This window comes from Haliotis asinina, chromosome 16 (assembly GCF_037392515.1).
Source record: "Haliotis asinina isolate JCU_RB_2024 chromosome 16, JCU_Hal_asi_v2, whole genome shotgun sequence".
Taxonomy (NCBI): Eukaryota; Metazoa; Mollusca; class Gastropoda; order Lepetellida; family Haliotidae; genus Haliotis; species Haliotis asinina.
The window spans coordinates 24,803,717-24,831,040 of record NC_090295.1 but is presented as its reverse complement, the minus strand read 5'-3'; the positions used below and the strand labels follow the sequence as shown (position 1 = coordinate 24,831,040).

At 38.2% G+C, this 27,324-nt stretch overlaps 1 protein-coding gene across 1 annotated transcript in view; it reads left to right on the top strand.

Moving 5' to 3' along the window:
- Positions 1–27,324, top strand: part of LOC137268645 (uncharacterized) — a 27,776-nt gene extending 452 nt beyond the window's left edge. The window contains exons 2-16 of the mRNA XM_067803220.1: positions 10,439–10,651; positions 10,990–11,130; positions 15,481–15,635; positions 16,724–16,817; positions 17,350–17,487; positions 18,152–18,228; positions 19,152–19,241; positions 19,735–19,834; positions 20,446–20,594; positions 21,428–21,555; positions 22,284–22,393; positions 22,947–23,051; positions 23,537–23,667; positions 24,498–24,589; positions 25,289–27,324. Coding sequence (XP_067659321.1) covers positions 10,439–10,651; positions 10,990–11,130; positions 15,481–15,635; positions 16,724–16,817; positions 17,350–17,487; positions 18,152–18,228; positions 19,152–19,241; positions 19,735–19,834; positions 20,446–20,594; positions 21,428–21,555; positions 22,284–22,393; positions 22,947–23,051; positions 23,537–23,667; positions 24,498–24,589; positions 25,289–25,455 — 1,890 coding nt within the window. The 3' untranslated portion in view covers positions 25,456–27,324. The remainder of the gene's footprint in view (positions 1–10,438; positions 10,652–10,989; positions 11,131–15,480; positions 15,636–16,723; positions 16,818–17,349; positions 17,488–18,151; positions 18,229–19,151; positions 19,242–19,734; positions 19,835–20,445; positions 20,595–21,427; positions 21,556–22,283; positions 22,394–22,946; positions 23,052–23,536; positions 23,668–24,497; positions 24,590–25,288) is intronic.

Below are 27,324 nucleotides of genomic sequence, written 5' to 3'. Positions count from 1 at the left end.
GTTGCAAACAATTTGCGTTGAAATAACCCCCATTGGTCTAATTGGGTGTTCAGCGGTATGCATAATAGGATACCCACAATGGCATGTTTCCACATAAGAAAATACAAATAGCTGCAGAAAACAATAGATCAGACTATTAATGGCGTTAAAGGGGCACTGATGCAGAGCGAATAATGTTTCTCGCCTACGGTCTAATTACGAAACCAAACTGCAAATTGGTCAGCGCCCGCTCCCTCGACCGCGACGGACAAAGGGACTGGGCTCCTGTCCATGCTAGCAGAATTTCTTCACCTAAACAGTCAAGAGGCCGGATGCCTATCATATGCCATTATTTAAAAATATCCACGGTATTCCTTGTCTGATCGTAAGAAAATATCCCAGTAGTGTAGTTTTTTTCGGATGCTTGGATGGTATAGTGACTGATCCACTTTGATCCTATTTCTATCCTCGATATTTAATCATGTTATGTGAAAATATGATGTCTACAGGCACGTAGCAAGCCATTTGTTTCAGTCCGAAAGAGTGCAAAGCTTTATATTTAGGTAGCTTTGAGTGTTAGTTCAACTGTCATAGCAAATATCATACGTAAATTTTGGTAGCTATGGTAGCTACCCTGGTTGATTATTTATGATAATAAGAACACACAGTTGATTTATTTGAATTCGTAAACTAAAAAAGATGACTTTGCCTTTGGTAGAGAAATCTGAAAATTTTCTTAGGTAAAACAACCCAACTTATTACACCTATTTACCCAAGTACACAGCAAATGCCAGTATGTATTCCTTATGGAACGAAGTTCCATTGGTATCCTCAAAACAGTTTCGCCCCATAAGTGTTTTCAGGCTGCAAGCGACACAGAGATTACATCTTCCTTGCTGTAACTCGCGTTTGATGGTGTAAACCTACACGTGTTATTTGTCATCATTCTTTGAATGGTCAGTTAATGAATTTATAACAGGTATAATTAGTAGTACCATCACTTCGGTTACTCAACAAAGGTTCCCATTTGGCATTTCTCCTGTCTGGTGTAAATACTCAACATTATAAATTAAGGTCTGTAATGGCAAATGTATTGTATGTTATGTAATATGTGTGTGTATGTGATGCAAGAGGATTTATCAGTTGAGTTACAAAAACAAACATTGATCAAAGGATTAACCGATAACACACTGATTAATTAATTACTTTTATCTTCTAGCGGATTTGTCAAAAGGCAGTGTGTGTAGATGTACTAATTCATACTGACTTCACCCTGTTGTAAATTGCAAGTGTAAAAACAACATCCTCCCTTCAAAGAATTAACCACCCTTGCGTTGATTGATTGATTGGTCATTATTGGTTAACTAAATTACTTAGAATGGCGGACATCATACAATTAGTTGCCAGGTGTGCTATCTTGGGTGACCAATGAGAGGTTTATCAGTTTTTCACCAATGTGAAAGACGTGAAACGATGTGTTACTTTTTCGCAAATTAGACTGTTGTAAGACACATGACACAAAGCAGGATTACTTACCAGCCGCAGATGAATGGAATACGATTTCTTTTATGTGGATATTGATGAATACATTCCTGGTTACAAGGTAGTATCCTGACATTGTTGCTACATTCATTATTTGCAATTTGTTTTAATTTATTTGTTGTAGCATTCAGCAGAATCTATATGACAGAAAACACACACTAGATCGCGTATGTATGTGAAATAGGATCCACATTGGCAATCTATACAATCAGGGAGCCTTATATAGAGGTGGGGTATCCCTGATACAATGTATAAATGTTGCTGTCATGTTAGAAATGTACTATAAGTATAAGCAGACCGTGTGTTCTTTTCGTAATTTTCAAAATCATACAAATATACAATAAACTAATTAGGGTTATGAGACAAAACATAGAGACGTACATTGGCTTCGCTATTTTTCCGCCCTAATATTTTTTTACTATTTCTACCACTGGCAGATGATTAACCTTCAAAGTGTTTCATTTGTTTTCACGATACATTTGTAATTAAGTAAAAATGACTTCACCTTAGTTGATCTGTCTATAATTAAACTATCAATTGCGCACAAGGATTGCGCAGCAGAGGACACGAACCAGTCACGAATTCTGGGATATCATCCGGATACTCACGAGAGAAAAACAATAACAAAAGTTTACACCAGTCCACGGAAATTGCTGCGCATTAGTGCCCCTATAAAGTCACTCAGCAAGGTGTGATGATGGACTGTTGACTCTTTTTGCTTGAAATGCATGTGCCGCCTTAAGGCATGTGTTAATAAGACAAGCAACCAGTTTGTGAGAATCTGTCGGACCCGAACTCATAACCTGACAACTAAACAACTGAGCTTCATACACCAGTACAACCAAACTGCTTTTAGGCTCTTATATATCTTGTATCCCCAGAAATGACACTACTGCAAATAGCTTATGTCAAAATAACCCACACCGGTCTAACTGGGCGTAATAGGATCAACACAACAGCATGATTCTTCGTAAAAAAATGCAAATAGGTGCTGAAAGCAATAGATCAGACTATTAATGGAAATTAGGTTGCTCAGCCAGGTATGATGATGGACTGTTGGCTCACTTTGAAATGTATGTGCTGCCTTAAGGCACAACGGGACATCTCAAAGATATTTTATGCTTTTGCTTGTGTGTTGTATATGTCTCATTGGTCTTAGGGCCTTTAGAATTCAGCACCACAACTTCTCGTTAGGATGTTCCCTGCTGTAGGTCATGTGTCACTAAGACAAGCAACCAGTTTGTGAGAATCTGTCAGACCCAATCTTACGACCTGACAGCTAACCGACTGAGCCATGTCCACACTGTTACACAATATGCAAATTTACCAAGTCACTCCTGTGAATCGTCACGGAAATTACTGTGTGATGTGGAATGGGCTGATATGGCTTGAACTGAAAATGGTTATTGATGTCAGGCATCAGACGTTGCTTTCATTAGGTGCATATATGAATGAAATGCTTTTAATATTATTTTTATAAGAATCATTGGTTGATATTGTGAAAAGTGTTGTAAGGAACACTGTAGGGATAATGTGGATCATGCTAAGGAATGATAGAGGCATGAGCAGGTCTATTGACGGCATGAGGGTGTGTTAGCCTCTAGATCATTACTACCAAATGTAGTGTGTTAAAATGACTTGACTGCATTTTTTTTTTTTTAGTTCCAGGCCAATTTCCCTTAGCTGCAAATTTCTACATTAACGTCTTAAGTGTCTCTCTTTCATAAAGTTTATTTTGAGATGTGTAAAAGTATAATGCCCATTGGAAAACTTAAATCAGTCATTGTATAAAATGGCTCAAAATATATAGGTGGTATTGCCACCCGAGGATCGACACGACTGCCTATTATTTGTAAATTGTTATGACATGCCGTTTACTCCATTAGTTTTTATTCCCCTAAAGGACTGTCTTATCTTAGGTGATAAATCTATCCCTCTGCCCGACCTCAAACACCATCTGTGACACCCATCCTTGTTTTGCTTTTGAGATGATCCCTCCTACTTGTTTCTTTTTATAGTGATTGTGAGACTCTGTGGTAGCTGCATCCTTTCAATATTAAAGTTATCATTTTTAGGTCAGCTTTGATTTTTAATGAAGCTCATTTGAAGCTTAACTTTGATTTCAGAATGGGCTTTGTTATACAATATCACTGAACACTAATTCACATAAAGCCATGGTCTGTCCCAAATAAGTCGCTTTTGACTCAGACAAAACCCAGCATTGCTCACTTCTGCACTAATCTCTCGTGAGTAAACTCCTTTTTCTACTTTCCTGTCTACCTACTACTGAAATTGTAGTTAGGCCACACTAATAGTATAACAATGCAAACCCCACCCTCTCTCCAACAGTACTAAATTAGTATCAGTGTGTTGTCTGCTGCTTAATATGACAAAATGTGCAGGATGTGACTTAATTAGAGTAAACAGTGCAGCAACTTTGAAAATTAGTGATCTGTGTCATCTCTGTAACTAATAAGGCAGTGATCTGTTTAGTGTATAATTTAATTGTAGTGTAGTCCGTGAGATGTGTAGTGTGTAACTGATAGAAGCAGTGAACTGTTTAGTGTATAATGTAGTTGTAGTATAGTCCGTGAGATGTGTAGTGTGTAACTAATAGAAGCAGTGAACTGTTTAGTGTATAATGTAGTTGTAGTATAGTCCGTGAGATGTGTAGTGTGTAACTAATAGAAGCAGTGAACTGTTTAGTGTATAATGTTAGTTGTAGTATAGTCTGTGAGATGTGTAGTGTGTAACTAAAATGATAGAAGCAGTGAACTGTTTAGTGTATAATGTAGTTGTAGTATAGCCTGTGAGATCATGTAGTGTGTAACTAATAAAAGCAGTGAACTGTTTAGTGTATAATGTAGTTGTAGTATAGTCCGTGAGATGTGTAGTGTGTAACTAAAATGATAGAAGCAGTGAACTGTTTAGTGTATAATGTAGTTGTAGTATAGCCTGTGAGATCATGTAGTGTGTAACTAATAAAAGCAGTGAACTGTTTAGTGTATAATGTAGTTGTAGTATAGTCTGTGAGATGTGTAGTGTGTAACTAATAAAAGCAGTGAACTGTTTAGTGTGTAATTTAGTTGTAGTATAGTCCGTGAGATGTGTAGTGTGTAACTAATAAAAGCAGTGAACTGTTTAGTGTGTAATTTAGTTGTAGTATAGCCTGTGAGATGTGTAGTGTGTAACTAATAAAAGCAGTGAACTGTTTAGTGTGTAATTTAGTTGTAGTATAGCCTGTGAGATGTGTAGTGTGTAACTAATAAAAGCAGTGAACTGTTTAGTGTATAATGTAGTTGTAGTATAGTCCGTGAGATGTGTAGTGTGTAACTAATAAAAGCAGTGAACTGTTTAGTGTATAATGTAGTTGCAGTATAGTCTGTGAGATGTGTAGTGTGTAACTAAAATGATAGAAGCAGTGAACTGTTTAGTGTATAATGTAGTTGTAGTATAGCCTGTGAGATGTGTAGTGTGTAACTAATAAAAGCAGTGAACTGTTTAGTGTGTAATTTAGTTGTAGTATAGTCCGTGAGATGTGTAGTGTGTAACTAATAAAAGCAGTGAACTGTTTAGTGTGTAATTTAGTTGTAGTATAGCCTGTGAGATGTGTAGTGTGTAACTAATAAAAGCAGTGAACTGTTTAGTGTATAATGTAGTTGTAGTATAGTCCGTGAGATGTGTAGTGTGTAACTAAAATGATAGAAGCAGTGAACTGTTTAGTGTATAATGTAGTTGTAGTATAGCCTGTGAGATCATGTAGTGTGTAACTAATAAAAGCAGTGAACTGTTTAGTGTATAATGTAGTTGCAGTATAGTCTGTGAGATGTGTAGTGTGTAACTAAAATGATAGAAGCAGTGAACTGTTTAGTGTATAATGTAGTTGTAGTATAGCCTGTGAGATGTGTAGTGTGTAACTAATAAAAGCAGTGAACTGTTTAGTGTATAATGTAGTTGTAGTATAGTCTGTGAGATGTGTAGTGTGTAACTAAAATGATAGAAGCAGTGAACTGTTTAGTGTATAATGTAGTTGTAGTATAGCCTGTGAGATGTGTAGTGTGTAACTAATAGAAGCAGTGAACTGTTTAGTGTATAATGTTAGTTGTAGTATAGTCCATGAGATGTGTAGTGTGTAACTAATAGAAGCAGTGAACTGTTTAGTGTATAATTTAGTTGTAGTGTAGTCCATGAGATGTGTATTGTGTAACTAATAGAAGCAGTGAACTGTTTAGTGTATAATGTAGTTGTAGTATAGTCCGTGAGATGTGTAGTGTGTAACTAATAGAAGCAGTGAACTGTTTAGTGTATAATGTAGTTGTAGTATAGTCCGTGAGATGTGTAGTGTGTAACTAATAGAAGCAGTGAACTGTTTAGTGTATAATGTAGTTGTAGTATAGTCCGTGAGATGTGTGGTGTGTAACTAATAGAAGCAGTGAACTGTTTAGTGTATAATGTAGTTGTAGTATAGTCCATGAGATGTGTAGTGTGTAACTAATAGAAGCAGTGAACTGTTTAGTGTATAATGTAGTTGTAGTATAGTCCATGAGATGTGTAGTGTGTAACTAATAGAAGCAGTGAACTGTTTAGTGTATAATTTAGTTGTAGTGTAGTCCATGAGATGTGTATTGTGTAACTAATAGAAGCAGTGAACTGTTTAGTGTATAATGTAGTTGTAGTATAGTCCGTGAGATGTGTAGTGTGTAACTAATAGAAGCAGTGAACTGTTTAGTGTATAATGTAGTTGTAGTATAGTCCATGAGATGTGTAGTGTGTAACTAATAGAAGCAGTGAACTGTTTAGTGTATAATGTAGTTGTAGTATAGTCCATGAGATGTGTATTGTGTAACTAATAGAAGCAGTGAACTGTTTAGTGTATAATGTAGTTGTAGTATAGTCCATGAGATGTGTAGTGTGTAACTAAAATGATAGAAGCAGTGAACTGTTTAGTGTATAATGTAGTTGTAGTATAGTCCGTGAGATGTGTAGTGTGTAACTAAAATGATAGAAGCAGTGAACTGTTTAGTGTATAATGTTAGTTGTAGTATAGTCTGTGAGATGTGTAGTGTGTAACTAAAATGATAGAAGCAGTGAACTGTTTAGTGTATAATGTAGTTGTAGTATAGTTTGTGAGATGTGTAGTGTGTAACTGATGAAGCAGTGAACTGTTTAGTGTATAATGTTAGTTGTAGTATAGCCTGTGAGTTGTGTATTGTGTAACTAAAATGATAGAAGCAGTGAACTGTTTAGTGTATAATGTAGTTGTAGTATAGTCTGTGAGTTGTGTATTGTGTAACTAAAATGATAGAAGCAGTGAACTGTTTAGTGTATAATGTAGTTGTAGTATAGTCTGTGAGTTGTGTATTGTGTAACTAAAATGATAGAAGCAGTGAACTGTTTAGTGTATAATGTAGTTGTAGTATAGTTTGTGAGATGTGTAGTGTGTAACTGATGAAGCAGTGAACTGTTTAGTGTATAATGTTAGTTGTAGTATAGCCTGTGAGTTGTGTATTGTGTAACTAAAATGATAGAAGCAGTGAACTGTTTAGTGTATAATGTAGTTGTAGTATAGCCTGTGAGTTGTGTATTGTGTAACTAAAATGATAGAAGCAGTGAACTGTTTAGTGTATAATGTAGTTGTAGTATAGTCTGTGAGTTGTGTATTGTGTAACTAAAATGATAGAAGCAGTGAACTGTTTAGTGTATAATGTAGTTGTAGTATAGTTTGTGAGATGTGTAGTGTGTAACTGATGAAGCAGTGAACTGTTTAGTGTGTAATTTAGTTGTAGTATAGTTTGTGAGATGTGTATTGTGTAACTAATAGAAGCAGTGAACTGTTTAGTGTATAATGTAGTTGTAGTATAGTCCATGAGATGTGTATTGTGTAACTAATAGAAGCAGTGAACTGTTTAGTGTATAATGTAGTTGTAGTATAGTTTGTGAGATGTGTATTGTGTAACTAATAGAAGCAGTGAACTGTTTAGTGTATAATGTAGTTGTAGTATAGTCCGTGAGATGTGTAGTGTGTAACTAATAGAAGCAGTGAACTGTTTAGTGTATAATGTAGTTGTAGTATAGTCCATGAGATGTGTATTGTGTAACTAATAGAAGCAGTGAACTGTTTAGTGTATAATGTAGTTGTAGTATAGTCCATGAGATGTGTAGTGTGTAACTAAAATGATAGAAGCAGTGAACTGTTTAGTGTATAATGTAGTTGTAGTATAGCCTGTGAGATGTGTAGTGTGTAACTAATAGAAGCAGTGAACTGTTTAGTGTGTAATTTAGTTGTAGTCTAGTTTGTGAGATGTGTAGTGTGTAACTAAAATGATAGAAGCAGTGAACTGTTTAGTGTATAATGTAGTTGTAGTATAGCCTGTGAGTTGTGTATTGTGTAACTAAAATGATAGAAGCAGTGAACTGTTTAGTGTATAATGTAGTTGTAGTATAGTTTGTGAGATGTGTAGTGTGTAACTGATGAAGCAGTGAACTGTTTAGTGTATAATGTAGTTGTAGTATAGTTTGTGAGATGTGTAGTGTGTAACTAATAGAAGCAGTGAACTGTTTAGTGTATAATGTAGTTGTAGTATAGTCTGTGAGTTGTGTATTGTGTAACTAAAATGATAGAAGCAGTGAACTGTTTAGTGTATAATGTAGTTGTAGTATAGTTTGTGAGATGTGTAGTGTGTAACTGATGAAGCAGTGAACTGTTTAGTGTGTAATTTAGTTGTAGTATAGTTTGTGAGATGTGTAGTGTGTAACTGATGAAGCAGTGAACTGTTTAGTGTGTAATTTAGTTGTAGTCTAGTTTGTGAGATGTGTAGTGTGTAACTGATGAAGCAGTGAACTGTTTAGTGTGTAATTTAGTTGTAGTATAGTTTGTGAGATGTGTAGTGTGTAACTGATGAAGCAGTGAACTCTGTTTAGTGTGTAATTTAGTTGTTACTAAGTATAGTTTGTGAGATGTGTAGTGTGTAACTGATAGAAGCAGTGAACTGTTTAGTGTATAATGTAGTTGTAGTATAGTTTGTGAGATGTGTAGTGTGTAACTAATAGAAGCAGTGAACTGTTTAGTGTATAATGTTAGTTGTAGTATAGTTTGTGAGATGTGTAGTGTGTAACTAATAGAAGCAGTGAACTGTTTAGTGTATAATGTAGTTGTAGTATAGTCCATGAGATGTGTATTGTGTAACTAATAGAAGCAGTGAACTGTTTAGTGTATAATGTAGTTGTAGTATAGTCCATGAGATGTGTAGTGTGTAACTAAAATGATAGAAGCAGTGAACTGTTTAGTGTATAATGTAGTTGTAGTATAGCCTGTGAGATGTGTAGTGTGTAACTAATAGAAGCAGTGAACTGTTTAGTGTATAATGTAGTTGTAGTATAGTCCATGAGATGTGTAGTGTGTAACTAAAATGATAGAAGCAGTGAACTGTTTAGTGTATAATGTAGTTGTAGTATAGTCTGTGAGTTGTGTATTGTGTAACTAAAATGATAGAAGCAGTGAACTGTTTAGTGTATAATGTAGTTGTAGTATAGTTTGTGAGATGTGTATTGTGTAACTAATAGAAGCAGTGAACTGTTTAGTGTATAATGTAGTTGTAGTATAGTCCGTGAGATGTGTAGTGTGTAACTAATAGAAGCAGTGAACTGTTTAGTGTATAATGTAGTTGTAGTATAGTCCATGAGATGTGTATTGTGTAACTAATAGAAGCAGTGAACTGTTTAGTGTATAATGTAGTTGTAGTATAGTCCATGAGATGTGTAGTGTGTAACTAAAATGATAGAAGCAGTGAACTGTTTAGTGTATAATGTAGTTGTAGTATAGCCTGTGAGATGTGTAGTGTGTAACTAATAGAAGCAGTGAACTGTTTAGTGTGTAATTTAGTTGTAGTCTAGTTTGTGAGATGTGTAGTGTGTAACTAAAATGATAGAAGCAGTGAACTGTTTAGTGTATAATGTAGTTGTAGTATAGCCTGTGAGATGTGTAGTGTGTAACTAATAGAAGCAGTGAACTGTTTAGTGTGTAATTTAGTTGTAGTCTAGTTTGTGAGATGTGTATTGTGTAACTAAAATGATAGAAGCAGTGAACTGTTTAGTGTATAATGTAGTTGTAGTATAGTTTGTGAGATGTGTAGTGTGTAACTGATGAAGCAGTGAACTGTTTAGTGTGTAATTTAGTTGTAGTATAGTTTGTGAGATGTGTAGTGTGTAACTGATGAAGCAGTGAACTGTTTAGTGTGTAATTTAGTTGTAGTCTAGTTTGTGAGATGTGTAGTGTGTAACTGATGAAGCAGTGAACTGTTTAGTGTGTAATTTAGTTGTAGTATAGTTTGTGAGATGTGTAGTGTGTAACTGATGAAGCAGTGAACTCTGTTTAGTGTGTAATTTAGTTGTTACTAAGTATAGTTTGTGAGATGTGTAGTGTGTAACTGATAGAAGCAGTGAACTGTTTAGTGTATAATGTAGTTGTAGTATAGTTTGTGAGATGTGTAGTGTGTAACTAATAGAAGCAGTGAACTGTTTAGTGTATAATGTTAGTTGTAGTATAGTTTGTGAGATGTGTAGTGTGTAACTAATAGAAGCAGTGAACTGTTTAGTGTATAATGTTAGTTGTAGTATAGTTTGTGAGATGTGTAGTGTGTAAGTTTGTGGAACTGTATAGTGTGCATTGGTAGCATAGTTTTTAACTCAATAATAGTCACATGTTTAGAGAGTATCCTAGTAATAGTAAAGCATTTGAGATAATTTTGATAGATATTGTTCAACTCAGTAGTGAAGTCTTTAGGGACTATCTCAGTGGTTGACTCAATGTTTGGGACTATATCAGCAGTTACTTAATGCAAAAAGTTAAACTCAGTAGTGAAGTGTTTGGGAACAGTCTGTGTAGTACTGCTTGTGTAACTGTGAATCTTTGTTCCAGCACAAGACATTTGTAGTGGTGGTGAAAGGAGAGGAGAAGGTGGCTCGAGTCCGGGCCCAGCTACTGCACATCTTGTACAACATTGGGAAAGAAACACATCAGTTCCGACTGCGACACAAAGGACAGTTTCTCCGGGATGCCCACACACTTGACCAGTATGACATAGTAGACAATTCTGTCATCAAGATGGTTCCCATGTCCAAGAAACCAGAGGTGATTATCTTGTGTTAATCCAATGCTTACCAAACCATGTTATGACAATTGTCCACATTTCTAAACTTTGTATTTTTTCTTATCCTTCCCTTTGAATCAATGAATGGTATGTGCCTTTGCCCCCAGACGCAAACGTAAATTCACTCACCCATTGGTTTGCCTCCTCTTTCCTGCCATAGTGCCCCTTGTGCCCCAGAGCACACTGCCATGCTCTAATCACTCTCCTGGGTAGGAGAGTACATGGTTAATCTGAAATATTACATTGTTTTGAGTTACATAAAATGATAACATTGTTTTGAGTTACATAAAATGATAACTGAGCTGTAATATATTTGCAGGCCTCCTTTGACACCATTTCAATGACTAGTAGCACTGTCAACTTGGAGTTTAGCCCAGGGCAGCCGCCCAATGTGAAGAGAGCTTTGTATTCTGAAATCAAGCATTTGGACTGGAGAGAGAGAATTCTGAATGACTTTAAAGTAAGACAGAATTTTGCACTTATGGACACAAAATGTGCATGAAAGCTTATGATACCTTCAACTAAAGATTTTATAGTATTTAAATTGCTGTTTCTGACATTTTGGATAAAAATGTGTCTAGATATTTGATGGAACCATGGTATCAAATTTTGCTGTAAGATGATTGATTGCCCTGACAGATACTGTGCCATGATACTGCTCTTTGTCACAGACATTGTGACTAGATGTAGCTTTCTTTAAATGTGGTTAGGACACGATGCTGCTTGTTGATGTCCTTAAAGGTCACATGTAATGTAAAACACAACTTTGTGGATTCTGATACCTTTCGGTATGCACTTACCAAACCAAATCATCAAAAATGCCAGTTCAGCCTATAAAGCTGAAAAAAATCTGATGACCTGCCCCCCCCCCCCCGTAAATCTAAGTTCAAAAGATTCATTAAATTTCCTCCAGTGCTGAGGAAAAGGTAGTTGTGCCCATAATGCACGCGCAGTGAATAGGTTCGCAGAGCTTGAAACAGACTATGCATGCCTGGCGTATGAGGTTGTGAGCAGTAGTCTTATCTTGGTTGTGCACACAAACAAGTAAATAATCTACTCGGTACATAAAAAAACTTGTTAATTGTGGTAAGCAGCCTCTGTCACAGAGAAAGCTCAATGTCTGGTTTATTGACACCTACATGTCTGCCTGCTTAACTGTTAAAGACAACATGCAGTACACAGCTTCAATCACTGACCACATCTGAGGTTATATGCCATAAACAAAATAAATTGATTTATAACTCGTGCACCCGAGTCCTCATTCTCTTCCCTCAGTGGTTACTCCTATCATATCTTCCTACGTAACCTCTGTTCTAATATGGCCATATTTCCTGGTCATTGAGAAATCCCCTTGCAGCAAAAAATCGCAACAGGAATTATCTCCCTTGTTACCATCCACCCAGAACACATGTTAAATTAGCTCCAATATGACGGCCCCCATGGAGTTGGTTCATCAATGTGCAAAGGAAAGATTCAGTATTCCACATTTAACTGAAAATCAGAAACTGGCAATAGAGAGTGCACGGATCAGTTGCCATAATGTGTTTGTACAAACAAAAAATGGTAGTGGTAAGTTTTCCTGATGCATTTGGAAATTACCGAGATCTTACAATGATCACTCTTGAAACAATGCCTCTGATTGCACAACTAAATCTAAACACCTCCAATCGCGAGTCTTGAACACTCGCACCATGAAAGGGCTATATTAGAACAGAGGTTACGTAGGAAGATATGACAGGAGTAACCTCTGTGGGAAGAGAATGCCGAGTCCTGTCTCTGCCACATTATGTAATTAGGCAGGTGTGATACTTGAACACTTGACATGTTTTTATGTCTGTGGGTTGCAGACACACTACATCCATTTTTCTCGGATGACTGGATCTGACAGAAACTGGTGCAAACTCTGGTCAGTTTCAAGTTCTGCTTTGTACTTGGACGAATGGCATTTTTCAACCACACAGTAGTTCACCATCTCTACTGAGATGATTTTTGATTGGATCGAACACAAATTCAGAGAATATGTATTTACAAAACCCGACATCTCTATATACATTCTTTATGGATAACAACTTCTTCTAGTGTATATGATTCTTTGTGACAGTATATGAATCCATACTTAAACGACACATCAAGTACAGTAAAAGGAGTTGTTATTCGTAAAGAATCTTACTTGTGACTCACCATACTTCTATAATGCCCATCAAACAGATCATCTTTCTGTACACACAATGAGCCCTCAGCACATCAGCAAATGAACCAGCCATTCAGATGCCGTCTTCCACACTTGAGTGCTCAGCCACCCGCTATGACTGGGTTTGGTCTCTCGAGGGCTTCGTTTCGAGGGAAATAAGCCAAAGCACAAAATATTGCACTTTGAATCGCGATTGTACACTTATAATTTTGTTTATTTGTTTTTTTACAAGCAGCAATGTATATTATATGTCATGAATAAGTGATAATTGTGTTTTAATTATGTTTGATTTTTTTGGTTGCATGTGACCTTGATGGTGTAGCTACATGTATTGCTTGCTGGAGCCGTGGTATTGTGGTTAGTGGTTGTGGTTAACATGCTGGCCTCTCATGCCAAAGGTCTGGTTCAAATCCTGGTGGAGACAGCAAAAAGTTGTGACCTTGGGCTCCTACTGTCCTGTGACCACGGGAAAAACACTTCGCCCACATTGTGCTCAGTCCACCTAGTTGTTTAGAATGTGTTTAAAAGGTCCAAATTTGACCTTATCCTGACTATGGCTTATTATGCTTATCTCCTTCTTCTATGCTGATGATAATGGAACGTCTTTAACACATACTGGTACCGTATGTAAATATGTTAAATGTCACGTGCAACCAAAAAAACAAACATAATTAAAACAGAATTATCACATATTAATGGCATGTAATATAGATTGCTGATTGTGATTAAAAAATAAACAAAATTATAATCAAACAATCATGAATCAAAAGTGCAATATTTTTTACTTGGGTTTACATTCCTTGAAATGAAACCAGTCAAAGTGAGCAGGTGTGCACTCAAGTGTAACAAAGACTTTTCAGTGGCTGGTTCATTTGCTGATGCGCTGAGGGCTTATTGTGTGTATTTAGAGAAGATCGGTTTGATTGGCATGTTAGAAGTATGGCGAGTAATAAAAAGTAAGATTTTTTATAGCAACTACTTTTATTGTATATGATGCGATGTTTCGCTATGGATTCATTTACTGTTGACAAACATGAGTGATAAGGGTATAAGAATGCATACTGAAGTGTCATATCATATACAATAGAAGAATTTGTTATCAATATAGAAATGTATATAGAGATGCTGGGTTTTGTAAATGCAGTGGAAGCCCTCAAAACAGGCATCCCTCCTATCTGGAATGCTCTCAATATTGGCACTAGAATTTGGTCCCGGAAGTAACTAGTTAATTTATGACCATTTGCACGCCCTCTAATCTGGCGTAAGGCCACTCCATACTTCAGAACTCACAAAACCAGCATCCAATTGGCTGAAAGTGTATGAAGTGTTACAACACAGTGGATTACAGTTACGTATGGTGGTTAGGCATAAGTAGGTTAGATACATTGGTGAGCGGCATGTGTCACGTGACATATTAAATTAATTGGGGACTCCCGTGTCAAGATGACTTTGAAGATTAGCGGAATGTGTAGTAACAACACAGTGGATTACGGAATATTATTCTCAGGTTTGAAAGGGAAAAGTTACCTAAACCGGCACACTATCTCGGCATATTATGCCAGTCCCAATGCATGCTGGTTTAGAGGGCTTCCACTGCACATGCTCTCTTCATTTGCCTTTGATCCAATCAACAAATATGGTGAACTACTGCAAGACTGGAAACTGTCGTTCGTCGGTGTACAAACCAGAACTTGAAACTGACAATGTGAGTTTGCACTACAAGTATCACACCTGCCTGTCTGTGTAATTACATAATGTGACAGAGACAGAATTTGAGTGCACAAGCCATACATCAATGAATTTGTATTCTGTATAGCCTGGTAGGTGTTAAGTTCAAATTGCATGAGGTCAATGATTGAAGTTGTGTTTTACAGATTGTGATTAGCAGACAGGCAGGCAGACACATAGGTGTCACAAAACAGACACTTGTCACAATCAACATGCATTTTTCTATGTTTCCAAAGACATATATTAAAAAATTCAGTTTTCAAGCTGAGCAATTTTTAGCAATGAAATTAGCGTTTCAAATGCTCATTTTTTTGAAATGTTCAAGTATGGGACCAGTGTATTTTTGTCACTGCAGGCCCATGATGCCTGTACTCACAAGGAACATGTCTTGTTCACAAACTTAGACCCCAGCAAAAATCCTTGCATGCATCGCTTGCTGTGTTTTTACAAGTCACCTTCTCATTTCAAGTCACCTGAACCTAATCACTGTACATGCACTATGGGCGCAGCACAGCGCAGCTGTTGAAACCACTGTGCTAGGGTGAAATTAGGGAATCATTTGAAGTCCAATCTCATGGGGTTGTTTTGAGTCTTTTTCAACTTAATAAGTTGCATTTGCATTTTTGATAATTTGCTTCTGACATACTAAGTCCATACCAAAAGGTATCAGAATCTGTGAAGTTGTGTTTTGTGTTGCATGTGACCTTTAAGATTTAAGAGGTTGATCGCCAACCACCTGAGTCTAATATATTACCTAAATTAAGTGAACCTATCTGCAAATTGTTCCACTTTTGGGACGGTACTTTAGTGGAAAATTGACCTTTCAAGATACTGTCGCTATATGGTGATTGCTATGACAGACACTGTGTTGAGATGCTGCTTGTATTTCAGACTCTGTTGTTCCTCCATCTGGTACTCATGGTCCTCTCTGTCTTCACTGTGCACTGGTATGCTGTGTTCTGGGTGGGAGCCAGTCTGGTACTGGCAGCATGGTATTCTCCATCGTACACAAGGATTGGGGGCTTCGTCGGCAACTACACATACTAGTAAGACAAGTATAACCACTGCACTTCGTTTTAAATCAAGAATTGTTATTTCTGGATCCACGTCATTCTCATCCCAGTGACATTTCCCAAAGAGGTTACACCTGCGTAACCTCTGTTCTAACAATTGATCCTTTCGTGGTGTGTCAGCTTTATGGATTCATGATTGGTTGCAATCAAATTTAGTTGTGCAGTCAGCGACGTTGTTTGCACAGACTCTGTAATTTCCACATGCTTCGGGAAAACTAGAACCTCTTCCCCAGCACATTTCATCTAGACAGAACCCAGTCATGTGAATACTGATCAATGGCTTCTTCACCCTCCTCGTTGACAACAGACAAGCTATTCATTAATTGACTCAAGTGGCACATCAACAAAAACATTTTCTACTGTGCAAATTTCTGCTTTCTTGTTAAACATGAAATACTGAATCTGTCCTCTGCACATTCTTCAAGTCAACTAAGTGGCCATCATATTGGATCTGAGTTGATTGGACAGAATTAGGGAGATAATTTGTGTTGCGATTTTTGGCAGCTAGGGGATTTTATGGGCACCGGGAAATATGGGTGTATTGGAACAGAGGTTGTGTTGGAAGATATGACAGGAGTACCTCTGTGGGAAGAGAATGGTTCCACGTGGGAATGGAAATTTGGAAAAGGAAAATAACCTGGTGATAACAGGTGATATAACACAACAGGAGAAATTGTCCTCCAAGCAAAAATGTCTGGGGGCTGGAGTCTGGGCTTCTATTTACAGGGGTTAAAACAGCTTTCCTTGTTAGATGGGTCAGCACCTAGTCAACCCAGTAGCTATTGGTAGAAATTCAACTGAGTGAGGTAATTATAATATAATGGGGGTAATCTGGCATTTGACTCAAATGACTGGTGAATAACTCACAAAATATAAAGAAACAGCCATTAATTGGTAAACTATATTCAAATACACTGTACTAAGTGATGTTGTTTAATATGTTTGCTGTTGGTATATACCCTCAGGCAGCCTCAGCTCCCTCCCTCCCTCCCTCCTTTACTCACTCACTCATGCATCTTTGTTGATTTTATTGCATAAACTTTTCATCTATCTGTTTCCAGTCGGAACATCTTCTGCTGCTGTGCTGGAATTGTCTCCCTGACATTTACAGCTGTAGCACTCTACCTGGCTGCTGCACAGTGGATAACTGTCATTGTAGGTATACCTCTTGAAACATCTGCTAGTCTCAATATATGGCTAAAGTATGATATGGTTGGTGGGTTTGTAGATTAACATCACACTCAGCAATATTCCTGCTTCGTGGCGGCAATCTGTAAAAATCAAGTTTGGATCAGATGGTGCAGTGATCAACAGCATGAGAATCATTCCACACAACTGGGACACGATGGCACATGTCAACTAAGTCAGCAAGCTTGACCACCCAATCCCATTTAAGTCACCTCTTCCAGCAAGCATGGGTTGTTAAAGATCAATTCTGACCCAGAACACCATGTGTCTGAGAGTTCAGAAAGAGTAATGAAACCATTATAATACAAATGTTAAGCATTACCTATTTCAGAATTGTTATCAAGTCCATATATTGTTGTCTCTTTACTATCGCAGTAGGTATTACTACTTATAAGAGGGATGTTTATACATAGTGAGTTGTTTGAGGAACTACTATTAATATTCACATGGATATTCAACACAATTCAAGAGTCTGAATGTAACACTCCACTGGTTTCAGGGTCATGGTTGTGCTGAGTTTGTGGATGAATGTTCCCATCAGAAGGTGTACACGGCCGTGTTCTTCACCGTCCAAGCCCTCATGTTCCTGGTGTCCGGGATCCTGGCATGGGTGCTGCTGGGCAACTTCAAACTGGAGGTAAGTCAATGTAGCAAACAATACGTAGCTGCCCCACCAAGTGGATAAGCCGGATACTTGTGCTGGCGAAGATACAAGTCCTTAGCTTAGAGGTTATAGTGTTTGCTTGGCCAGAATCTCCCCTCTTTGATATGAAAGTAGACCAGCTAGGCCAGAATCATCCCTTTTGATATAAGAGCAAGGATGGGGCCAAGCCAGAATCTCCCCATTTTCATAGAAAACAGAACAAAATATCCTAGTTTAAACAGGGGGAAACTTTAGCCAATGCCAAACTTTCCGGGATAAGAATAAACTAGGCCAAAACTTCACCAGGCAAAGTTTGGCCTTGGCCAGATTCTCCCCATGGACAGTTTAGACCAGGAAAGAAATGACCTGCTTCACAGGGTTTCATTCCCTACATGGGTACAATGTGTAAATCCCATTTCTGCTGTTCCCCATTGTGATATTGCTGGAATATTCCTAAAAGCAGCAAAAAACTAAACTCACTCATCCACTCAACCTTCTCTGTGTTCTCTTTGCTGTTAATAGATATTACAGCTTCATCATCAACTAAAATAATGTTGAATTTAAGTGCAGAGAATAGCATCAATATTGCTATTTAAAATTGTTCAGGAAAAGGTTTTAAATAACATTTGTTTTGAAAACTTTACTGGTTTTACTTCAGATGGGTGATAGAATTGAGAAGAACTTGATACAGGAGAGAGACATTGACCAAGTCATTCTGGCTGCCAAAGATGGGAAGTATGTACACTGCACACACAAGTTTCCTGCCTACATTTTGTAGGTATTACCTCTCATATCACCCCACTGACTTAAGCCCATCTTGACCCGAATCTTAGGCTTGATGGTCACACTTTTTAATTGATAGGCTGATGAGCCCTGTGTCATCAATAGAAGTACAGGTCCAAGTATCCGTGAACCTGGTCCTTGAGGGTTGTGCACAGACCTGGAAGTAGTATTACATTATATTGCCATATTTTAACTTGTTTGTATTGCAGTTTATTACAAACTGACATTGTCAAGGGTCTATCTGACTTATGACCTGTATCAGCACTGATGACCACAAGGTGGGCTATATTAAATCATTAAATGTTATTGATGAGGAACTGTTCTGAAGGTTCTTGATTTTGCTTCTTGTATTTGGATGTTGGTTTGGTTGGTCAATAGCTGTTATTATTATTCTGTCTTGAGATGGATATTTTCAATTCAGCAAATCCAAATGCTAAAACATTCACAAAGCACGATCTTATTACTCCTGTCAAGGAATTATTGTGCTCTTATATGTCATTTATTATTCCCATACTGTTTTTGTCATTCTTTTGTCATTCACACTTTCTGTCATACAAAAGTTTCCAAATGTCATCTGTATCTCAGATATGTTATACTCTTTGATTTTCACATTCTGCTCGTGAAGATCTGGGCTAGAATTGGTCTTCATTATCCCATGACTCGCTCGCTGACTTGGTTGACACATGTCATCATATCCCAGTTGCAATGCTTATGATGTTGATCACTGGATTGTCTTGTCCAAATTCAGTTATTTACTGTCTATTGTGGTATAGCTGGAATATTGCTGAGTGTGGCCTTAAACTACAAACAAAAAGTTGTAGCTTTGATTGAATAACTGAGATTCAGTGTTTTTTACAAGGTTTGTCTCTATTCAGACTGAACGAGAAGCGGCAGGCATCAAGTGAGCTGGCGATCATGGCAGCTGCTAATGACGACAATAAGTTCAGGATTGTTGCAGAAGGAGGGTGAGGCTATCTTCATGTTACAGTGTTGTTTCCTTTCCACTTTAAGTGACCTCAGCATCAGTACTATTGTATTTCCCATAGTAACATTGACTAACAATAATCATAGTGCCCCGACTGTATGGAGCCCATTTTATGGTACTTGTTCTTCTTGAACATCATACAAGAAAGGTCCTATAGAAATATTAGGATGTGTTAGATGTTTGTATGTGGTGTCTGAGGTTGTAATATTTCAGTTAAACTTCACATATAATTACTGAATAGAAGATTTCAGTTATTAAACGAAATCACTGTAATCTTTCAACTTGAGGCATGTGATGCCTCTGAAAAAGGATAATTTCATGAAATCAACATAATTCAGAAAAATGAAACTCATCACCCCAGTACTTTCACTGAATGAAATGTTTCCATCAAGGGACAATTCAATAATTACTGTGAATTAATTTAAATGTTAGTAAAGATATTAACGAGAAGTTCAATTCCATGGTTGTTGCAGCTTGGACATCCTGATGTCGCTGTCCCTGCAGCACGATGGGTCAACCCAGGAACATGCCCTGGAGGCCATCACCGAGCTCATCACCATCCCCTCCATACAGGTGATGCAGCGTTTAGGGGATGGGCAGTTGGGCTGGGGGTTGTTGTGTTGTGTTACAGTCATGTACAATCATTGTATATCTTTCAGTCTTCATGAACGCATGACATGTTTTATGGATGATGACTTTTGTTTATTCTTCATCACAATGTTTTATGCATAACAACTCATTTCTATTCTTTATCATGACATTTCAGTGCTAATTTTTGTTCCACTTCACCTGATGAAGGAGTAAGAATAAGCTCTGAAATGTCATGATAAAGAATAGTGAAATGAAATGCTTTTGTGAAGACAGTACAACAGCAACCTCTTTCATAAACCGGTTTCGGTTAGTGAACTTCCAACTAGTTTGATAAGAATGGTGTATAAGTAGAACTCAGGTAGTATTCCATGTATATGTTACAATCATGTATGTTTTAATGTCATAAAACCTGAATCTTCTAAGCTGCAGAAAATGAATATTAACATAACATGGAAGCAGGTACCATTCCTATCAAAATACTGCTGTGCAAGCAACTTCGGTTCAGGAAGCAAATCAGTCTAGTCAAATTCACTCCTTCTTTAAGGACAAAGTTAAAGCTGTACTGAAAATTGACATGTCTGTGTATTTACTAGGATACATTTGTGACCATGGGCAGTGTGAGCAAACTGACAGCGCTGCTGCACTCACAGAGTCCCCGCGTGATGCAGGCCGCCGCTGCCACCATCTTTACCATCGTCAACCAGTCTGAGGAGAACAAGAGTGTCATCATTGCTGACCATGGGTAAGACAGCTACTGAAAGAGAGGCCCCTACTGCTTTATTGATGGGACAAATAGACAATGGATTTTATGATGTTGTCCATGTTGCAAATTGGTGCTTGCAAGCTAGAATAGGTGCACAGCGTTTTCAGGTCTGAACTGACTGACACTGGTTTTGGGATGTGCGATCACCAGTGAAGATCCAGTGACTCTACCCAGTGCAGATCACATTATCCAATGGTGATCACCAGGGAAGACCCATGACTCTACCCTGGCAGCACTTGAAATAATCACCGTCCGGGAGGCCCTTGATTGATATCCTCGTGTGCCATAAGATTTGCTTGATTCTGTAGAATCAGTGTGAAAATGTACAGTGTAGTTTATCTTCTTTTAGTGTATCTTGTTTTGTAGATTTTAATGCCTGCAGATAGCAGCAGGCCCTGATGGCCAGTTGGTAAATTAAAGTATTGCAAACACTGTACCCAGGTGTAGATCACACTATCCATGGATGGGTGATCATAAAGGAAGACCCTATGATTCTACCCAGGTGTGGATCACACTATCCATGGGTGGGTAATCATAAAGGAAGACCCTATGATTCTACCCAGGTGTGGATCACACTATCCATGGATGGGTGATCATAAAGGAAGACCCTATGATTCTACCCAGGTGTGGATCACACTATCCATGGATGGGTGATCATAAAGGAAGACCCTATGATTCTACCCAGGTGTGGATCACACTATCCATGGATGGATTATCACCAGGGAAGATGACTGAATCCATAATACTCTACCCATATTAGGAAAGTCTTTCATTTATTTCATGTGAAAATGCCTGTTATGTATATATTTCAGTTTAGAGGACCTAGCCCATGCTGCACGTAATGGAACTATCACCTGTCAGCAATCTGTGGCCAGTATTTTCAATGAACTGGCTATCAATTCCGAAATCAGGGCCCAGTTGACTGCCAGAAACATTCCAGGTACGAGTCTAGAGGGACAGGCCAATTATTCAAGTCTTGTCAAAACTGAGTGACAGAACTAATGAGTACTGGCTTTACTCTGTCATTTTGATCAGTCTGACCTGCCCTTGTGGTCTGGTGGTTGAGTGTCTGCCTGGAGACCTAGCCAGTGCTTCAATCCCTGGCCACATCATGACTTGTTAAAAGATGATACAGGATGATTCCCTGTCTTAGGTTTGTCATGAAGGGAATAAACAGGAACTGCTTGACCCAGTCAGTCAGTTAGTCAATGAGCGAGTGATTTCATTTTTAGGCCGCTTTTATCGATGTTCCAACAATATCACAGTGAGGGACACCAGAAATGGGTTTCACATTTTGTACAGAATTGAACATGGTGGTCTTTAGTGTGATGAGCGAATACTTTTATCACCAGGTTGGCACAGAGTTAGTGTAACGTGTCTTAGTGGGGCATCACTGTGATATCCTGGGATTGGATGACAGTGGACTAACATTATAAACAGTGACATTAGTCTGAGCCAGTGAAAGCAGAGACTAACACGTATAACACGCACACTACCATAGAGGTGATGTCATATTGAACATGACTGTAAATCCTATTTCATCTCCACGGGTTCAGTCTGACAGAAATAGATAATGCCCTGGACTGATGTAAGGTTTTAGGTGGACCTATTTTGTAGTCCCAGTTTACCTGTGTTGATCAGTGTTCTATGTTTTCCTGTGTTTACCAGCACAGGCACTGACGGAGCTGTGTCGAAGCAATGATTCAGACACACTAAGAGATGCTCTGCAGGCTCTGGAGCTGATGGCTATTGAAAGTGCTGAAACCATCTGTGCTCAGGTTTGTAACTTCACTGACATTAGTACATCATGTCCTACAAATAAAGTCTTTTGTACACAAATGGTGGCGCATTTATTTAGTTTGTATGTCAGTTTGTTATTACTGTGTTCGTGATTGACATGGTTTACTGCAGATAGTTCTGTCTGCTTAATTACAAATACTGTACTAAGAGTTATTAAGGTTCCTCATTGTTTGCACAGTGCCCCCAAAACCCACTGTTACTGCAGAGCACTGTGTGCCATTTGCTGCATGAACGTATCACAAACAATTACTTAGCTTATTAACTGTTTCTTTTATTGGTTTTATTGGTAATCCTGGATGAAAATCTCAGGGATCTGACCTAAAAGAGAGGTTCTTTTTGAGGATTAAAATGATACACATTTGTAATTAATGTTCTACATGATGGAATCACAGACGACAAGAACACCATTACTCAGGTACTCGTTAGATGTATTGCTATAGTAACAGGAAGTAGATCACAGTAAACAGAATCTGAATGTGATTATTTCCTGTATAATGTTGTATCCTATGTTCTCTGCTGTGTACTGTGCAGGGGGACTTGCTGCAACTGTTGCTGCAGCTGCCATTCCGCTCCATGGATGAACGAAACTACCTGCTTGTTGCCAAGATACTCATCTACTATGCAGAGAACAAGGAGGTATGTGTTGTCACCTGACCATATCAAGATGTATGTACACTAGCCACTGGATGTGTGTGGTCCAGACTCAGTTATTTACAGTTTGACACTTTGTAGCTGGAATATTGCTGAGTGTGGTGATAGACAACAAACAAATAGCAGGAAGCAGTCAGTTTCATCACTGGTACCTTAATGTGTGTGTCAGTTCTGGAGACAATATAGAAAACTGGTGGAGGAATCACTAACCTACCTGCGGCTGTACTGATAGTGAACATTTTGGTGCTGTTCCAGATGTGTTTACAGCCTGTGTCAGTCAGAAGGTTATAAAATGTTGAAGAGGCATTGGGGTAGTCTTGTGGTTAAAGCATTGACTTGAAGGCTCAGGTTGATTCGTCGCATGGGTACAATGTGTGAAGCCCATTCCTGGTGTCCCCAACTGTGATATTGCTGGAATAAAAGAGGCGAAAAGTGAAACTCATGATGATAACATGCTGATGGTGTTGTAGACGTGTCAGCAGCTGCTGGACCAGGACAATATCCGGGATGCGCTGGAGCAGTTTGTGAAGACCCGTGACCCACGGCTGCAGCGTGTGGTGGCCAGGATCATCTGCTGTATGATGGAGACACAGGAACTCAAGTAAGTAGCCTCACATAGGAAAAGAGGACATTTGATAAACAATAGTGTTTGCTCTTGAACTTGTTACAGCCCTCTCCATGTCTTAACTCCTATACTTCAGTTTACAGTAGTCCTGCAACCAAGAGGGCATTGTTCATGTGATTATCATCTCTTTGTCTCTCTTGGCTTATTGTACAAAGAATGTCCACTAGGTGAGACGGCTACCACATGGTGACTGTGGGTTGAGATAGCTACCACCTAATGACTGTGGGGTGAGATAGCTACCACCTGATGACTGTGGGGTGAGATAGCTACCACCTGGTGACTATGGGGTGAGATGGCTACCACCTGGTGACTGTTGGGTGAGATAGCTACCACCTGGTGACTGTGGAGGGTGAGGTAGCTACCACCTGGTGAATGTGGGTGAGATGGTTACCAACTGGTGACTGTGGGGTGAGATAGCTACCACCTAATGACTGTGGGGTGAGATAGCTAGCACCTGGTGACTGTGGGGTGAGATGGCTACCACCTGGTGACTGTTGGGTGAGATAGCTACCACCTGGTGACTGTGGAGGGTGAGATAGCTACCACCTGGTGACTGTGGATGAGATGGCTACCACCTGGTGACTGTGGGTAAGATGGCTACCAGGTGGTGACTTTGGGGTGAGATAGCTACCACCTAATGACTGTGGGGTGAGATAGCTAGCACCTGGTGACAGTGGAAGGTGAGATAGCTACCACCAGGTGACTGTGAGGTGAGATAGTAACTACCTGATGACAGTGGGGTGAGATAGCTACCACCTGGTGACTGTGAGGGGAGGCTACTACCTGATGTTTTTTTCTTTTTAAAGATGTCGAGCTAAAGAAGTGAAGATGAACAAAGTGCTGGAGTATATCCGTGACCATGCTGCTGATAGAGACACGTGGGACGAAGCTGATCAGGGTAGGTAACTCTTGGTCTTTGGGTCACCTCATCTGAAGGATTCAAAGTTAACTTCAATCATTCCAACAGAAAGGTTCAGTTCCCCATGTCACTTACACAGGTCATTCCCATTATGTTAAACAGTAGTGACAGAGCAAGTTGTGGGAGGAGATACTTACACATACTATTGTCCTCTGTTACTTGCCCCAAATGCAAAGTGGTCAAACAGTATCACTCATGTTCAATGAAATTATGTCCAGGTATTAAAATAGAAGCCCTATTTGACCTCTGAAAATGGCAACTGTGATAATGAAACATTTTTATAAAATTGACAGATATTTTTACATCACGAAAATTTGACGTATTTTGTCTGTGGAACTAACACAAATGTTATACAGTTTGGACAAGAAATCTTATCTTTTGTAGCTGCTAGAACAAATTTTCATCGTATATCTGCTCTGTCTTAAAATTACTTCAGTTTTAGACAAATTTGACAATTAGCAAAAGTATGATAGTGGTTTAAAAGCAAAACAAAATCCAACTGTCATTGCTATTAACATTTCTGAAAATCTGTGACAGTTCTGACATAGTTATGCAGCTAGTTGTCACTGTGTTCCTAGGAAGATGTATTATCAGCTTGTACAATATAGCCATGCTTTAGACACTGTATCATGTACATATTTCTAGATACAAAGATGATGAAGATATGTGTGTTTGCAGCACTTCAGATGATGAGTTCGGATGACCTGGGCAATCATCCATCAGTATCGAACAAACCCAAACTGGAGGTCAAGGACAGTTTTGGGTCAAGGACATCCATAGGGTCGATCAAGAAGAGACCGACAAGCGCCTCCTCCTCTGCTGAGTCAGACAAGGGATTGGCTTAGCCATTGTTTGAACTATCACCTGCTTTTCTTTTGTTTATGTTTTCATTTTCAGCATTACAGTATGTCTTTGCTTACTTCTAACTAACATTTTTATCAGGAATTATTACTTGATGAAGGACTAATTGCCCAACCAAAGATTGTGAATCCCCAAATGTATCAGCTGTTACTTTGAGAAGAGCTAGCTAGGTCAGTATGGGTGATGGTTGCCGAGGAGATAGGACAAATTTGCCCATTTTCACAAACACTTGGTGTCACAAGTGGGATTCAATGATCCATTCAGGTAATTTCCAGCCAAGTTGAATCTGTTTCAGATGTTGATCACTGCTGGTAGCCTTCTGTCTCTGACATTGTATATTATGATAACTGTCTGAGTCCTTTTTGACATTTGTATGATAATGGGAATTGAAAATGTATGGGTGTAATCTGATGATAAGGAAGTTCATTCACATATAAGTTCAGCTACCTGGTTTACTTATATAAACAGTATATTCTGGCCATCATGGTGAGTAATGCAATACCGTTTGTCAAGACAACATATATACTGAGAGTAACAAATAAAGGAACACAGGAAAATTCAAGTGTTCCTTTAATATTTTCCAGTTTTCATCACCAGCTTTGGCTACCACTGTGGGAGGTAATCTGAGAATAAATAAAGGTACCACTGCCATGAAGTGGTGTTCCCTTATTTGTTTCCTTCAGTATGTGACAGAATCTATTAAAGGCACATTAGTATTGAAATCAAAAGCTGATTCATTTTTTGTTGTCTCGCTTTGTGTTTTGAGAAATCTTCATTATCATTGATATTGATCTTAATTAATTATTATTTAAATCTTTGTGTTAAGTGAGAAATCACAAATGCATGAACAGTCTTGAAACCCAATGTTCATCAGAACCAGTGTTAAGGAAGGATGCCAATCTATGGAGGAACAACATCTTTCAGCAAAGGTTCACCGTTATGAAGCAAATAACCTACTCTGAAGGAAAGAAAGAAGGAACTTGTTCATCCATACATTGTTATCCATTCATACTGCTTCGACTTCTGAATACCTAGAAGAATCATTGTTGATGTACCTGATGAAACCAGTGTTATTACATGACAACTGATTCAGAAGGACGACCTTTGTGAAATCTATGTATGTCAGTTTGCGTCAATATTACATGAAGAGACATGTATTGATACACAGGAAAATTGCATAATCAACTTTAACTCGAAATCAGAAATCAGACCAAAAACCTGGTACAATGACACATGTCTGGCTATCTCATTCCAAGACATTGAACAACTTAAATATGATTTTTGTGGCAATATGCCAAATACAATGTATATTTTCAGTGTCTCACTATAATCTGTTTCTGTTTTGACAATTGTTGTTGACAAGCAGATGGAACTAAGTTCTTCTCAACAATATCTCTGCAGATTATTGGTTTGTTCAGGTGATGGTATTTCCTTATTTTTAATCTTTTATTTAATGTTCATATGTTCGACAGGCTTTGAATACCAACATGTACCACCCTTGTAAATTCAGTGTCTAAAATTTAGACATCTGATTGAAGAAATAGGGAACATGTAGTGACATGTTGGATGTATGTGACAATATTCTACACTATACTTGTGGATCTCCTTCCGTCCAGCATCAAGATGTGATGCACAGATATGAAGCTAGAGCTAGATAGTTCACCGTTTGATCCAGGATGTTTAAGCAGATATCAAAAACCACGAACAGCATTTGTTATTCTTGATATATTTCTAGATGTATTTGATTTTTTGTTGTTTCTCTGTTGATGGAAGTATGGCAGGTCCATAAAAGCATTTTGTGATATTTTTTTCTAATATCAGATATCTTTTGCAATAAATAATTACAGTTTCAA